We start from the raw sequence: 12,408 nt of genomic DNA on the forward strand, positions 1-12,408 counted from the left end.
TTATTATTATTTATGTGCGTTATGTAAAATCATCTTGTTTAGAGAAAAATATTAGAAATTCCTGGAACAATTTGCCTTGGTTTATAACATTTTTTTAGGTATAATTGTTTTCACTTGAATAGGTTGTCATTTCAAAAGCAAACAGGAGGAATATAATAGAAATATATATTGGGAAGATCGTGCCACATGTCAAATCGTATGACTTGAAAATAGTAACTAAAAAACTAATAATGATGTATAGCAAATCGTGGCCACGGATCATACTTCTTTCATTTATGGTATCTTCGTGAGAAATGAGCACGAAATTGATTTGATAATAGCAATTGCTTCCCATATGTTTTCTGTGCGGTATAACGAAGCCCGCCGCGTTGTACAGGCGAGATAGTGCACACAGCATTAGCGAGAGCAGTACAGTACACTGTACTGCTCTCGCTCTAACATACACTGCAATGCGTACGTAGAATTCAGCATAGAAGCGTAGAGCGCCAATACACTCACATACACTAGTACGCATGTTACAATGACTGTGTGTACACTCAGTCGTTGTAACATGCGTATAAGTGAGTTTATGTGTATTTGCGCTCTGCGCTCTAGGTTTCTACGTACGTACGCGTTGCAGTGTGTGTTAGAGCGAGAGCAGTACAGTGTACTGTACTGCTCTCGCTAATGCTGTGTGCACTATCTCGCCTGTACAACGCGGCGGGCTTCGTTCCACCGCACAGAAAACATATGGGTGAAACTACGCATGAAATTCAGAATTAGGTTTGTTATTTAAATGCAGTCCAGCAAAGGATTCTGCCATAAGTTTTTCATTCTCAAAAGTAGTTGATCGCAGTTTATATAATGAATTCGGTTTTCTTGTTGTTCACGGTGATTGCATTGAATTGCAATGCGTCGCCGGATGTAGAAGAAGCGTTCAAAGAAAATGGAATTGATACTGATGCCGGCATTGTTGCTCCGAAGGAGATCGTAAATGCAAGTATCAATACGACTAGATGAATAAAAATTATCTCACAAATATTATCTTTTACATACTTCTTAAGGTGGTTTATCCAGATGGCACTGCTGTTCGATTGGGCAACGAATTGAAACCATCACAAATACAAGATAAGCCTACCGAAGTTGCGTGGCCATGCAAAGAAGGTGCTTATTATACAGTGCTTATGTACAATCCAGATGGACCGTCACGAGTTGCGCCGGTGAATCGAGAGTATAGACATTGGCTCGTGGTGAATATCCCGGAAAATGACATTGAGAAGGGACAAGAGGTGGTGGGATATAGTAAGGGAGGTAATAATGAACGATAATGTGTCTATTTTCAGCTCATGTAAATTTCAAGTTATTGTATGTATGTTAACCACTTCCCCCATCCATATATAGTACCACCAAAAGGAAGTGGGCTTCATCGATATGTATTTTTGGTCTTCAAACAACCCAAAATCATTAAATATAACGAACCGTACGAGTCACCTGAGTAAGCATCCATCCTGATTGGATATAGAGCTTTTGGTCAAATTGTTATTTTGTTCCAAATTATATCCATATTATATGTACTTTCCAGGAATCATGACAACCGTCCAAAAACGTCAGCAGCTAAATTGGCAAAGGAATATGGCTTGGGTGATCCAGTGTGTGGCAACTTCCTCCAAACTCAGTACATTGAGGGTGATCTTCCTGAGGCCACGACAGAATCCCATAAATAAATTTGTCGATAAAAAACTTAAATGGCTGCAAATCTTAGCTCATTTTATTCTTGAAAAACGGCGGAAGCAAAGTTATACACCCAATAATAAATTGAATATTTTCAAAATGGGAGAATTTTTTGCGTTATATTTTTACTTTTCCGCAAACTTTGTTTGTTAGGTAAAGTATTGGTTTTACTAGCCAAAATTTCATGACATCTCCTCTTTCTGACCACTATAACGTCACGCCAAACTTGAAAAAGCATATATCTGTACACTAGGCAATGTAGATGGGATGAAATCCTATCGATCAACACCTATCTACCCCCAAAAACATGTTGTTTACTATGAAATATCTGCAAAATAGCGATGTGCGTATGGCGTCGTCCGCGTTCGCGTCCGAGTTTTTTGTTCGCCGGTTATCTCAAAAAGTTGATAAGATAATTGAGATCTGTAAGAGCCAAAAGTTTTGGCATGTTGAGACAAAGCTTCGGATTGATTTTGAGCCATATCCGATGTGACCTTGGGGTACCTCTCCTAAGAAAAACCCTCAAAAATGGTACATTTGTACGGGAAGTACCCGAAAAAAGCATTTTTCAGGGTTTTGATCAAAGCAAACTGCCATTTTTTTGCAAAAATAATGGGAGTCTTTGAACAACCGAACACCTACTTGCCCATAAATTTGGTCCAAAATCGACATTTCTTGAAATTTTCCTCGAAAAATAGACTTTTGTATAAAAAATCACTCAGAAAGCCATTTTTTAGGGTTTTGGTCGAAGCAAACTGATATTTTTTTGCAAGAATAATGGGAGCCTTCGGACAAGCGAACACCTACTTGCCCATAAATTTGGTCCGAAATCAACATATCTTGAAATTTTGTTCGAAAATGACACTCTTGTATGGAAAATGGTCGAAATAGTTATATTTTAAGGTCAAAAATGCTACGAAAAAAGGGTCTATTGAAATTTTGGTTAAACATTAAGCGGGAGGTAAACTAAATTGCTGCGGAGCGGAAAAGTTTGGATTACGTATGTAATTCGTTTTATTATATCCGTTGAATTTGCATTTCGATTAAAGTGGTTCAGTGTTTGTCAGCTGTTTTATAGACACGTGATAAACTGAAAAAATGTCATACCTAAAAACATGCATCGCTTTCGAAATGTGTGTCTATAATTATCAAGTAAACTTGAAAAATGAATGCGCGCCAACAATTTAAACGGAAACAAATAGTTTGTTTATAAATCTATTTTTGAATCGATGACGTATTTGCGTATTTGTAATTGTATATTCACACCTGAACGTTCATTCACGAAAATTGTGATGTACCTGTATGAATTCAATGAGAATCAAAAGTCAATAGAAATAAAATCAGATCATGCTAACGTGACCAATCGATTTTAGTTTATTCATATGTTTTATAGCCTCAAGTGGTGATGTCTAAGCATTCCGCTAAGCTCGGAGACAAATGTAATGTGAATTGATATCTCAAAATTATAATAATTTAAGCGATTGGTTATATTTTCAGGTCGGCCAATCCAATATCGAATTATTCAACAAAAACGACCCAATGTGATTACTTGCCACGGTGAAAAAGTAAATAATTCAACAATTGACTTTGAATTGTGTGATCAATATTCAAAAAAGTGAACTTTCCAAATAGATTTACGACTATTACGATTGGCTGAAAAATGAATCTGAGCGCAAAAATTGGATTTTAAACAATGAAAACTATACGCTGGCAAAATACTTGGAATTGTGTTCACAAAACATTGATTGGACAGAAATCAGAAAAATATTCCATAATCCACTCGTTTATGAACTGTTTTCCGATGTTCAATTTCTCAACGGTCACATTTTTTATAGTTATCGAAATTCTTCCAAGTCAAACTATAAATCGTGAGTAGAAACTGATGATTTTTTTATCTTTATTTCGGTTTCTTCAACGCGTCAATTACGGTTGATTTTTTTCTTCGTTTTTAACGATGATGTAGCATTTTCAAAAGGGTGAAATCGTTCAAGGATGGATGTCCACACGTTGTTTTCGATTCGAATGAAATTCAACACGGTTCAGTCATCGAGCATAAATATTCACCCAATGGGAAATATTGTGCTTTTACCATTAGCGACAAAGTTCAAAGTTCGATTCGACTCCAAGTTATTAATGTAGAAACTGGTGAAACATGTGGGAAATGCCTGCAACTATTCAGTTTTGAGAGAATCGCATGGTCTGCAGACTCAGTGGGATTCTTCATTTATGTAAATATTGATTTACTTCTCTAAATCATGTTAAAAAAAAACTACAGTATTTCTTTTCAAATTCGATTTTCATTTGGAAATTAAAACAAAAATACACGAAGTATGATGCAGACGGAGAGGAAAATCAACATCTATACTATCATTTTCTGAATGAACTTAAGCCAGACAAATTAATTTCGAAAATTCAACAATCAGAGGCTCACGAATTATCGTTTAATGTCAGTTATGATTATAAATACCTAATTTTATGCGATAGTCACATGCTATCTGTTGCGAATATTGAAACATTGGACGAAAGTATAACGTTTAAAATGGTCTTTGGAATATTTCATGGTGCATCTTATGTAAGTAATTAATTCAGTGTTTTAAAAGGATGATTGATTTATTTTTTACCATCACAATTAATAGGAATACGTTGGAAATGATGGGGACTTTTTCTTATTTCTCACGAATGTTGGAGCGCCCAAGAATCATCTAATTGAAATTGACATTCGAAATAAAAAACGAAGAAAATGTTTTGATATTGTTGTTCCAGTAAGTGTATCACTATTACACATATACTACGAGTGTACGCACTCATAATTTGAATAATTGCAGGAAAATCTTGATGGGCATGGTGTGTTGAAATCAAGTCTCAAATATTCCGGTTATTTGTTCCTAAATTACATCGAAAAAGCTCAAGTACAATCTTACCTATAACATTGCATTTTGTATGAATGATCCCCTCATTATCATCCTATTATCCTATTATTTCGCAGAGTTCCTTATATTTATATTCATTAAGTGATCAGCGCATTGAATATAAAATCGATTTAAAGGATGAACTGGTTATGTCCTCAAACATGGATAAGTATGGGATTATCTTTGAAACGAGATCATTCAATACGTTAAGGAAAGTGTATCGAATCGAATGCAATCAGCTTGCATATCATCAGTTTAAAATGATGAATTATTTGACAATCGAACCGGTTCTCTGGAAAGAATCGAGAATCACAAAATTCGATGGACTGGAAATGACCGTACAATATGATTCGTACAGTAGTTTTGACGGAACTGAAGTTCTAATAACAATCATTCAAAAGAAAAGCAATGATAGTTGCAGAAAACCCTGTTTGGTATATGCTTACGGTGGATTTGGTGATTGTCTGTTGCCGAAATTTGATCTTTATTTAATTCTCTTCGTTGAATTATTCAATGGTGTCGTTGGTTTGTAATGCACGGCCAGCTATTTCATTTCATTTGCTTTAATCAATTTTATTGTCGTTTTCAGTTTTCATTCATATTCGTGGTGGTGGTGAACTTGACAATGGATGGATGCTAAAACCGACAGAAGCTGAAACAAGTTTCAATGATTTAATAGCCGGAGTTGAATATTTAAAAGGAGAATCGTACAGCAACATGATCGATTCGAAAAGAATCGCATTTTACGGTGCCTCACATGGTGGTTTGACCGGTGCAGTTGCTATGAACAAAAAGCGGAATTTATTCAGAGCGGTTATCATTCTAAATGGAAATATGGATTTAATTAATGATCTTCCGCAAAACAAAGAAGATTTTGAATGTATTAAAACATATGCACCACTGTTACACATTCAACGACCAACAAAACCCGAAGAGTCTTATCCCATAACATTAATTGTGGCCAGCCGAAATGATGAGTCAGTTTCCATTACGAATTCATTGAAATATTTAGCTCATAGACGGGAAAAAGCTGAATACAATGAACTCCAAAGAGACAAGCCGACTCTGCTGAAAGTTTTGAATAGCGGTGGCCATCATTATAGAACAGCAGCTAAAACCGAATACGTTGACACGGTATTCATAAAATTGAAATTTTTAGCTAACGCCATGAAATTGCGAGTTGATAAAAAATATGACACAAATCAAATATGCAAGTCGTTTGCTGAAATAATGAATGGTTGGTCGCAAGAATCTTCGATTCAATGTCAAATTATTGAGCAAAGAGAACCAAAAGTAATTGTAATGCACAGAGAAAAGGTAAATATGATTTTAAAATAAAAATATGTTCTTAATCATCTTTTCATCACAAAACGAGATCTTCTAGTTGATGCTCTCAAGCATAATATTATAAATTTATAATGGAAATCTTTTAATTTAATTGAAATTCCAACAGATATTTGACTATTACGATTGGCTTACGGATAAATCTCATTGGAATAAGATTCTTAAAGTTGAATCGAATGCGTTGCAAAACTATTTGGAATTAAATTCACCACAAAACAATTGGCCGAAAATTGAAAAAATCTTTCAAACTTCAATGGACTATGAGATTTATCGTGACGTTCAACATATCAATGGATATATTTTTTACAATTATATGAATTATTCAAAATTAATCTATAAACCGTGAGTACAAACAAACGATTTGATCCAATAATTTTTCAGATATTTGATACATCTATCAATAATTGTTCTTTTATTCAATTTGCAGAATTTTCAAGAGAGTAGCATCATTAGACGGATGTGAGCATGTTATTTTTGATTCAAATAAAGTGTTGGGTACATTCGTTGAGCATGCGTATTCACCAAATGGGGAATATTGCGCTTTCACTATAAGTGCAGAGAATCAAAATTCGCATAAAATTATGATAATTGATGTGAAAACGGGCAAATCTGATGGAAAATGTCTGCCACTATTCAACTGTGCAAAAATCGCATGGTCTAGAGACTCAAAAGGATTTTTTATTTATGTAAATATTGTATTTTTGTCTTCATCATTGAACAGTTATTAACAGTTAAAAAAACCCTAATCACATTTAAAAATTTTAGTATGATCCAGAAGGAAGAAAAAAACGAGATCTATATTATCACCATTTGGATGCGGATAAACCAGACAAATTGATTGCGAGAATTCGAAAGGCAGACGCTAACATGGTATCCTTCAAAGTCAGTTGTGATTACAAATATTTGATTTTGCGTGGTAGTCGAACGCTAAGTATTTCAAATATTGAATCATTGAAAATGGAAATAACATTTGAAAACATTTTCAAGTGTTCGCAAGACATAACTTATGTAAGTTGTAATAGAAAAATGGAATTCAAATCGCACCCGGACACTATTTTGACATTTTTTTCCTTTCTGTTCAATCAGGAATACATTGGAAATGAAGACGAACATTTTTTCTTTCTCACAAATTTCGGCGCACCAAAACATCATGTGATTAAAGTCAATATTCGGAATCACATCGACATGTGGAACGTTGACGTCGTTGTTCCGGTAACTAATAATCATTTTAATACCATTGCATACTTGATACAAATGGGTGAAATTGTAGGAAAATCTTGATGATCACGGTGTATTAGTGACTGCATACAAATATTGTCGTTATTTATTTCTAATTTACATCGAAAATCTCCAGGTATACTCAGTTGACTTTTATATTGTTTGGTTTCCAATTTCATTTTTAAAAAATTCTTTGATCTTTTTCTGAATAGAATGCGTTGTATTTATATTCGTTATCAAGTCATCGTATCGAATATAAAATCGATTTGGAGGATGAAAATTTTATTTCGATGAAGATTGATTTATTTGGGTTTTTCTTCGAAACACAAACAGTTAAAACACCACGAAAAGTATATCGGATTAATTTTGATCAGCTTGTGCTCCAGCATAGATTATCAGTCGATGCATTAGCAATCGTCAAACCAATACTGTGGAAAGAGTCAAAAATACCAAATTTAAATTTAGATAAGTTCTATGTTCTGCATGATTCATTCCGCAGTTTTGATCAAATCAAAGTGCCAATAACAATTATTCAGAAGAATAATGGTAATGATGCTGGCAAAAAGCCGTGTTTGGTATTTGCTTATGGTTGGAATGGTATTCCTATGATTTCATTATTCAAGCTCTTCTTTCTTCTTTTCATTGAGCTGTTCAATGGCGTTGTCGGTTTGTATACACACAATAATTATTATTATTTCACTCCATTTGATTTATATTGTTTATTTTTTTCTTCCACAAATTAGTTTTCATTCATATTCGTGGTGGTGGTGAGCTTGGCGATGGATGGCTTCTAGAACCGACAGAAGCTGAAACAAGTTTTAAAGATTTAATAGCCGGTGTTGAATATTTAAAAGCAGAATCGTACAGCAACATTATTGATTCGAATAAAATCGCATTTTACGGTGCCTCACATGGTGGTTTGACAGGTGCAGTTGTTGTAAACATAAAGCGGGATGCATTTAGATCGGTTATTTTTTTAAATGGAAACATGGATTTGATTAATGATCTTCCGCACAAGGGTCGTATTTGGGCCAAACAATACGGAAATTTAAATAACAAAGAAGATTTCGAATGTATAAAAAGATATGCACCACTGTTACACATTCAACGACCAACAAAACCGGAAGAATCTTATCCCATAACATTAATTGTGGCCAGCCGAAATGATGAGATTGTCTCCATTACGAATTCATTGAAATATTTAGCTCATAGACGGGAAAAGGCTGAAAATAATGAATTCCAAAGAGACAAGCCGACTCTGCTGAAAGTTTTGAATAGCGGTGGCCATCATTATGAATCAGCTTTCAAAACAGAAATTATTGATGCTATTTTTGTGAAATTAAAGTTTTTGGCTGAATCGATGGATATAAATTTTGACACAATTTACCAAAACAAACCTTTTAAACAATCACGAAATCCTTAAATATTCACTGGTTTTTCAATGGAGATGTCGATCGAAAATTGATTCATAAAAATGCTACAGATTTCTTCGATGTATAGGCACAACTAGAGATGTCAACAAACCACTTTTTTTTGTTTGACTTCTACCATTCTTAAACCGCTGAAAAAATTGTCAAATGTATAGATCTCTACAAATTGAAGTAATAATTTGAAAAAACGAATGGAAAATTGTGTTATACCGGAGATGTCGCGTATACAATCCTGCGACCAATGCGTTGCGTGTTTAAAAAGCACAAAATTTGGTTCAATAATAAGAAAGATGCAGATCCCTTGCATTTTAGTGTGTTACTTCTTGCAACATTTATTTTCGCAAGACGGTTATGAAAAATACTTTCTAAAATTGCATCAAACTTATTAGGGTTTTCATTTTTTGCCACTTAAAAACTTCGTATAATGTTCATCTTCTTGTTTCAAACTTTTCTCCTTTTTGGGTAGTAAACCAAGCCCACGGCTAACCGCACGAAAGGAATCAGTCACTATTCTTATTGGAAGAGTTACAGTTTTCTTCACTATATTTCCTACGCTATCTGCAGGCACAGGTGGAACAAGCTGTATGCAACAAAATGAGTAGAGATGAACAATTATTCTATCAATTTGAACACACCAATAAGAAGCTAAATGACGTTTAAATGACGAAACAAAATTCAAAATTTACCACTTGATGATAGCAATAACGAAAATAAAGACGAATAACTTCATGATGCTTGTCGACTTGGTTCGATCGAACTTGTAATTTGACAATTTAGATGTTCGAATGAAGCAATATTGGATGGTGATTCCTTTTTATTCTGTGTTTTTATCACAAAACGTGAACTTCCAAGAAAATAAAATTTGATTTTGCGATAATAATTTAAAATTTAATAAAATTTTCGCTTGCATATTGATCGACAAATGATTGGTGTTGACTTCATTCATGACTTCATTTCAGTCCAGACACGCAATCAAAGTTGCAATATTCTTAATTGCGTATTTTGATTGCTATACTTCATTTCGAATGTTAAATTTCGATATATAGATAAATATTTATTGAAATTGCAATAAATTGTGTTAATAGACAGCTTTTGATTCTCAAGCGCTCATCAGAATTTGTATGGTGTGAAAAAATCTCCAATATGGATCATCGATAGGTATAGACTTTAAAGCATCCTTTGAATTGTGGCTAAAATTACGTTATTCAACTTTGGGGGTACAATTGAACATACGAACTCATAAACGAGTATATGCAGCTTGAATGCAGATCGTTGTGGTCGATTAAAATAATCCTACTTTTAGGCTCTGCCCATGCATATTGTATGTTCACGTATATTCACGCATAATTACTTGAGTATGAACATAAACAAATTTCATTATTATTTAGTGAAGGCGCTCAGATGAAATTTCGTCCAATAAATGTCAATCCGTCCGTCTTCTAGTCTAAAGAAAATATTAATACAAAATTCGCCTGCAGTTGATTAGATTGGGAGAAATTTGCAAGGAATATAATTGTTTGCGTTTTAGCTTAGAAAATACGGGAGTTTTTAATACAAATATAAATTTATTGAAAAAATATGGTAAAATACATCAAAATTGTGTTACATACACATTTTTATATTGTAATATCATCTGTATTGTTCTGCGCTATGTAAACGAATGTATTGAAAACTTATCTTTTAAGTGAAGCATACAGGAAATGTGAATTTATTCCGTTGCACTTTCACTTTCAGAACTTGACTCCGAATCCGGTTCAGATTCAGCATCCGAATCCGAATACCAATTCAGATCCGAGTCTGAATCCGAATCTAATTGTACGTCAGCCTTTTCGGCTGACCAGGGTGATACGTCTCTGCCACAAATAATTTTAAGTTGTGCTTCATTTTCTTGTAGAATATGACTCGGTACGATGAAGCTTGTTTCTCCATATTTATCCATCTTAATAACAAGCGTTTCCTCCCTACCACTGCTTCGAGCTAATTTCAACCATAATTCATAGGCCGCTTCATTTAATTGCACTTGGTGGAATCCGTTAAATCCAATATACTTTAGCCGCTTTCCCAGCTCTATCATGCTGGCCAATCCATTTGCCGTTATTTTTATCTCTTTTGTGTATTCAAAACTCAATGTTAAGTTTGATAACAATGGTAATTCGGTTGCCAGAGTAATTAAATCGGCGTCTGTAGCTCGTTCAACTTTAGCCAAATACACACGTTGCAATGTCTTCAGATTCGTTAAACTGATGAAATCCTTTGATATAATTGAACAAGCTGTCAATTCCAGTGTTTCGATTGGAATATTCTTCTTTGAAAATTCGTTCGCAAGACGATGAACTCTGTATTTTTTGTAGCTCGAAATATTGAGGAATAGTTTCTTCAACTTCTTCAATGCTCCCAATCGAAGAAGACCTTCGGCACTTTGATCCCGTTGTTTCACGTATCCTCTTCCACCGGAAATTTCCAATACCTCTAGATCCTTTGTGTATTCTGCGATCGCATCGATAAATTCATCATTGGTGAATGTCATGGTGTGAAGTCGCTTCAATTGTGGATTAAGGCCTAGTATTTCTCGAAGATCGTCGGGATTTACTTTTACACATTCAAATTCCAGTTGTTTTAATTTCGGAAAATGTCGCTTCAAAAATGTACATTTTTCGTCTCCATCTTCATCGAGCATATCGAAAATCAACACTTCAAGCTCTGGACAATTACTGAATACACCACTGAGATCGTGAGAATACAAGTGATAATCGAATCTACATTCATACAATTTCAAATATTTCAGCCGTGGCATCAAAGTCTCGAGACCTTCGGAAGTGATTTCAGCATTGTACAAAGAAAGTTTCTCCAAATTATTCGAGCAGAATTTTATGACGGCATCGAAATGATTATAATCATAACGGGATATACAGCTGAAGTCTGTAATCAAATGACCGAATTTATAGAGAGCACGACGAAGTACCGATATTTTTGTATTGTACTTGCTAAAGTGGACACTTGTATGGCAACAACGAAACACTTGCTCGGTGATTGGCCTGAAGCGCTTGCATACATTCGCCACGTTGCATAAACTTTCGATATTCAAATGCTCAAAAACTGCATGCAGGCAATCATTATTAAGTATCAAAAGTGAATCGATTTGCGGTTGAGACTCTTCGGTCTCGTCAGATAGCTTGCTGTGTTTGTTTGCTGGTTCATCAAGGTTAGAGTGAGACATTTTTACTGAACAATTTCAAGTTGACACTTCTTGGTTTTTATCTGTAATTGAAAATGGATTTGACGAAACATATTACAACAAGAAACATAAGTTTCAAAATACAAAGCACACGGTAGAAAAAACTCACCAAAATTGAGACTTCAATAAAGAATTTTTCATTTGGCGCCTTTTCAATTCAAAAATATCTCAATGACCAGTGAGGAGAAATGTGTAAATTGGAATAGATGGAATTGAATGTGAAATAAAAAGAAAACGTTAGCTAATGATACTAATCCATAGGTCTATTTTTGCCAAACAGATATCAGTTGTCAAGTGCACGTTGCAATTTTAATTGACAGAATGCATATTCAAATGACAATTGCTATAGTTGTGACATTTGCCGTATGAGGTCCCCGGTATATTTCAAATTGGCTATAACTCGGTCTCTTTTTCCTTATTAGGGCTACAATTAGCTAGGTTTAACATTTCACCAACAAATCTCTTACCAGATTTTTCGTTTGCAAATAAATTTTCCGACGACATTTTTTATTCAACCTACGAGTCGTCAGCCACAATCTGTATGGACTTTGCTGTTAAGAAT

At 34.4% G+C, this 12,408-nt stretch overlaps 3 protein-coding genes across 3 annotated transcripts; 2 read left to right on the forward strand and 1 right to left on the reverse strand.

The window, feature by feature from the left end:
- The first annotated feature begins 831 nt into the window (after window positions 1-831).
- LOC129578488 (protein D3-like) lies at window positions 832-1,793 on the forward strand. The gene is made up of 3 exons (XM_055467174.1): window positions 832-1,290; window positions 1,381-1,474; window positions 1,562-1,793. The coding sequence occupies exons 1-3, from the start codon at window positions 996-998 to the stop codon at window positions 1,701-1,703; spliced, it is 531 nt and encodes a 176-aa protein (XP_055323149.1). The 5' UTR covers window positions 832-995; the 3' UTR covers window positions 1,704-1,793.
- Window positions 1,794-2,741: 948 nt separating this feature from the next.
- LOC129578284 (uncharacterized) lies at window positions 2,742-9,534 on the forward strand. The gene is made up of 16 exons (XM_055466590.1): window positions 2,742-3,149; window positions 3,208-3,275; window positions 3,343-3,578; window positions 3,674-3,938; window positions 4,040-4,282; window positions 4,347-4,472; window positions 4,536-4,619; window positions 4,697-5,144; window positions 5,209-5,936; window positions 6,073-6,305; window positions 6,391-6,649; window positions 6,729-6,971; window positions 7,050-7,175; window positions 7,234-7,317; window positions 7,394-7,847; window positions 7,925-9,534. Exons 1-16 carry the CDS (start codon window positions 3,116-3,118, stop codon window positions 8,602-8,604), a joined length of 4,311 nt encoding a protein of 1,436 aa, XP_055322565.1. The 5' UTR covers window positions 2,742-3,115; the 3' UTR covers window positions 8,605-9,534.
- A 622-nt stretch (window positions 9,535-10,156) lies between these two features.
- LOC129578285 (uncharacterized) lies at window positions 10,157-12,164 on the reverse strand. Its single transcript, XM_055466591.1, has 2 exons — window positions 11,956-12,164; window positions 10,157-11,869 (listed from the first exon to the last, which is right to left on the reverse strand). Exon 2 carries the CDS (start codon window positions 11,826-11,828, stop codon window positions 10,320-10,322), a length of 1,509 nt encoding a protein of 502 aa, XP_055322566.1. The 5' UTR covers window positions 11,829-11,869; window positions 11,956-12,164; the 3' UTR covers window positions 10,157-10,319.
- Between the last annotated feature and the right edge of the window lie 244 nt (window positions 12,165-12,408).

The sequence above is a fragment of the Sitodiplosis mosellana genome, unplaced genomic scaffold (genome assembly GCF_009176505.1).
Source record: "Sitodiplosis mosellana isolate CC-2019 unplaced genomic scaffold, AAFC_SMos_1.0 Smas_scaffold_6226, whole genome shotgun sequence".
NCBI classification, from domain to species: domain Eukaryota; kingdom Metazoa; phylum Arthropoda; class Insecta; order Diptera; family Cecidomyiidae; genus Sitodiplosis; species Sitodiplosis mosellana.